This window comes from Gopherus flavomarginatus, chromosome 8 (assembly GCF_025201925.1).
Source record: "Gopherus flavomarginatus isolate rGopFla2 chromosome 8, rGopFla2.mat.asm, whole genome shotgun sequence".
In the NCBI taxonomy this organism is placed as follows: Eukaryota; Metazoa; Chordata; order Testudines; family Testudinidae; genus Gopherus; species Gopherus flavomarginatus.
The window spans coordinates 42839615-42843566 of record NC_066624.1 but is presented as its reverse complement, the minus strand read 5'-3'; the positions used below and the strand labels follow the sequence as shown (position 1 = coordinate 42843566).

Below are 3952 nucleotides of genomic sequence, written 5' to 3'. Positions count from 1 at the left end.
AGGGATCCTGAGCTGATGGTGCGAGGCTGCTGTGACAAAGGACTGTTCTGAGCTGGGCTGGGCCAGATTCAGAGGACAGAGGGTCCTCTTGCCCAGTGTGGGAAGGCTGCACCATGGGCTGCACTAGCTTTACAAAGGGCCAGAAGAACTTCAGAGGTGACCAGCCTGATAGTGGGAGCGGAGATCTACTGCAGGGCCCGGAGCTCATTTAACCAGAGAAATGGTACCTGGGGGGGCTGGCAAGGGGGACACTCGCTTGAAGAGTATGTCTGCACAGCAGCTTGAAGAGCATGTCTGTACAGCAGCTGGAGGAGTAATGTCTAGCTCAGACATACATCCATGTGATAGTTCTGCTCAAGCTAGCATGCTAGAAATAGCATGGTAGTGTGCCAGCTGCCTGAATACATACCTAGGGTCTCAGACTGTGTTGGACTTGGTTGGCTCACCCGAGCCATCACCTGTGCTGCTGCAACTATTTTACTATTTTTAGAGTGTTAGCTCGGGCAGAGCTCATACAGGTCTGCCTATTACAGCTGGGAATTACACTTTCAGCTTCAGTGTAGACAAACTCTAAATCTGGGAAGGGAGGGAGGAGGGCTGTTTTCACAGGACTCTGGGAGTAAAACCAAGAGCCGACAGACTTAACCTTAACTAAGGCCAAGTATGGGCATTGAACTAGGGGAAGTGTCCAGAGGGCATAGCCGGATGGACAAGGAGCTGATTGCCAGGGAGTGGTTCCTGGCCAACTCAGAGCTAAGGACCAAGGCTGTTTGCATAAGTTGAGACATGCCAGATCAGTGGGTGCTTCTGAACTGTGGTTGCAACATTTACATTAGGGCTGAATTCGGCCTTGCCAGTGTCTGCAAAATGGAGCCCAAGAGCATGGCCCAGACTGCCCAGCAAGTTCCTCCCAGCTCGGTACTCTCCGAGCCTGTGATGCTACCAGGGGAGGAAGAGGAGAAAAGCCCAAATCTCCTTTCCTTACCGTATCACTCCTGGAATTGTGGGTGGGATATGGCACGAATCGGCGCTGAACCCCTGTTGGGAACCCAAGGGCCACTCTCCATGTGGAAGAGAGGGAAAACTTTCCTCTTCATGCACAAGCATAGCTGGTAGATCTGCAGCCGCACCTCCTTCTGCCAGTAGGCGTAGATCAGCGGGTTCAGCAGAGAATTGCAGAGTCCCAGCAGCCATAGGTACCTCTCAATGACATCATACGGGAGGCATTTCTGGCACACGGTCTTCACAATGCTAGCTATGAAGAAAGGGGACCAAGACAGCACAAAGCACCCAATGAGAATAGCCACAGTCCTCACGGCTTTCATGTCACTGGTGTTATGAGGCGAAGGACTGTTCCCCGACAGCCCAACCTGCGTCACTTCTCGGATGTGCTGTACGTGCAGAGAGGCAATTTTCAGGATGTCACAATACAGGTAAATGAAAATGAACAAAGCTGGGAAGAACCCGATACAGAAGATGGTGAGCATGTATGTGGGTCGGAAGACCCCAAAGAAAGTGCACTTCCCTTCGTAGGTCTGCTGAAAGCCCTGCACTAGTACTGGTAGAAGGCCAATAAAGCAGGCAGCCAGCCAGAGACCCACAATGCAGGCACCAACTACCAGGCCACTCATGATTCGGAAATACTGGAAAGGTTGTTTAATGGCCAAGTATCTGTCAAAAGTCACCATGATCATGGTGAGTATGGAGGCAGCTGAAGGAGAGATGATGAAGGCCATCCTCAGGATGCAGAACATCTTCGATGGGGGGTGACTGTGTGTGGAAAGCTCGTCTGTGACCAGCCCGGTGATTGTGATGCCAACCAAAAAGTCTGCAACTGCGAGGTTAAAGACAAAATACAGCCCTGTGCAGCCATTCTTCTGGATCAGCCGAAACAAAGCAACAGCAACAAGTATGTTTGTAGCAATAATGAGAGAGGCCAAAACAGAAAGAACCACTCCAAATGCAAAGCCATCCATAGCTAATCTCTCACCAGGGCATGGCAGGTCCAGCCTTACTGACTTGACTCCATGGTATTCCCTGGGCTTGCTACTGGAACCACTGATCAGCTAGGAATCCTGGGGAAAAATATGTCCTGGAGAAATGTCAGACAGTCACTGTGCAATGGTCCTGGGCTCAGCTAGAAGAGCTGACTTGGAAAGCTCAGCGGATGTGGGTGTACTTGTCTCCTTTTTTGGTTAGGGAGCCCATACAGTTGAACCGTGGCTATGTATTCCCAGCTGTTAGCGGACAGGAACTACAAGGTGCATGCTGCCAGCAGCAGCCAGTGACCAGGTCTAGTCCCTCCCTTTCAGGAACCCAGTTACCAGACAACTCCAGAGTAGGGAGGGGGAAACGCTCTCGCTGCTTTCCAGGCTGCTCTGACAACCAGCTGGGTGGCTCAGCATCCCATCTGCATGCACAGCATCACCCCAGGGGTTGGCGGACTGCAGCAGGCTGTGCAGAGTCCATGCTGCGACTGACGAGAGCAATCATAGTGAACGATCCCGCCAGGAGCTCCAGACAGGCAATGCCAATGCTATTTTCCATCCAGGACAATCACCCAATCCTTTGTAGTTATTGTCGCATATCCCAGCTCATAATTCAGACATCCTGTGTATCCTCTCCTGGCCCCACACATCCAGGATGCCTCCATATGCTGCTGCTGTTTCTTCTCCAATGTCTTTAAGGTCTGTCTGTTTCTTTCTCCACCCACAGCTAAAGCTGCTGGAATCAACGGGTGCTGGGAGATGACCAAACAATTGTTATTACAATTCATTGTTTTTACATCACCTAGACATGGGCTGGGCACTTTCCAGCCCCCTCAGAAAGCCACAGCCTCCTGCCCCAAAGAACTGCCCACCTGCATTTGGGGGAAAGGAACAAGGTGTGGAAGGACAAAGGCTGCATCATCAGGGTAACAAAGTTAGGGACATGAAGATCTTTGTGAAACAAGAACTGGATTCTGCTGCCCAGCTCCCTGGAACCAGACTTTGGGGTTGTCATGGTTCCCAAGGTAATTGCACCTCTGACCACTTCATGGCCTCCGTAAGGACACCCCCACTGTCATCTCAGGCCGTCGCCTTTATCAGGCTCCTGGCGGGATCTCTCAGCTTCTCCCTCCAGAATGGGGCCTTAGGCTGCCGACTTCCTCATTTCACTGTGATGAACTCAGCAGGGTTGGCTTCAGCTCAGCACCTGCTGTCCTGTTCTGCCAGAGGCAATGACAGGGTAAACCTGTGGCCAGTCAGAAGCTGTTGAAGCCCCAGGCTGCAGAGACCAGCCTTGCTAAGACCCCAGTGAGTACCTGGATGTCCGCTGAGGCCCATGGGTGGGGGGAAGTTGCCATAAATCTCACCTGCTGAATACCCCAAGAAGATGGAGGACATGCAGACTTCAGACTGGGAAGGCAGGATAGGACGCATCCCATGGGAACCAGATATTGGTCTGGTTGTGGTACCAGGAACTGAGTCAGTGTGTTTCAGAGGGATACCTGCTGACCCAGTGGTGGGACCACTTGACTCTGATAGGGTGGGATCCAGTGGAATAGGGAGGACCTGGGTCCCCATACCCGAGCTGCCAACTGCACCACTGGGTGGTAGTCTGCTCCCCTTTGGGCCACAAGGGGGGCAAGCTTATTGCTGACATGCCCCAGCCAGGAGGCTGTGGGACCCTGAGGGCTGCTTGCCCTGTCCTATTGATTCTGGGCCCTAGGCCATGCTGTCCTGCGCTGAAGGTCCTAGAGTTACTCCCTGGCTGGTATTTGACTGGCCTGGCTGTTTTTTTAAGATAGATTTGTCAGTTGCAAGAAAAATAATTTAATCTGCTGGTTTTTTTTCATGTGGGTCTAAAGATTTTCATTATCGTCACAATACACAGGGATATCTAATGTTAAAAGTTTGTGTTCAGCTAAAGATGCTGCAGTGTTCCCACTTCTTCAGTTTAAGTGAGAACA

At 51.6% G+C, this 3952-nt stretch overlaps 1 protein-coding gene across 1 annotated transcript; it reads right to left on the bottom strand.

Annotated features, from left to right (window-relative positions):
- Window positions 1–989: 989 nt before the first annotated feature.
- Window positions 990–1976, bottom strand: GPR119 (G protein-coupled receptor 119). The gene has a single exon (XM_050965230.1). The coding sequence runs from the start codon at window positions 1974–1976 to the stop codon at window positions 990–992; it is 987 nt and encodes a 328-aa protein (XP_050821187.1).
- Between the last annotated feature and the right edge of the window lie 1976 nt (window positions 1977–3952).

Excerpts from the sequence above, each read along its gene's own strand:
- GPR119 (XM_050965230.1), bottom strand. The coding sequence starts at position 1,976 with ATGGATGGCTTTGCATTTGGAGTGGTTCTTTCTGTTTTGGCCTCTCTC.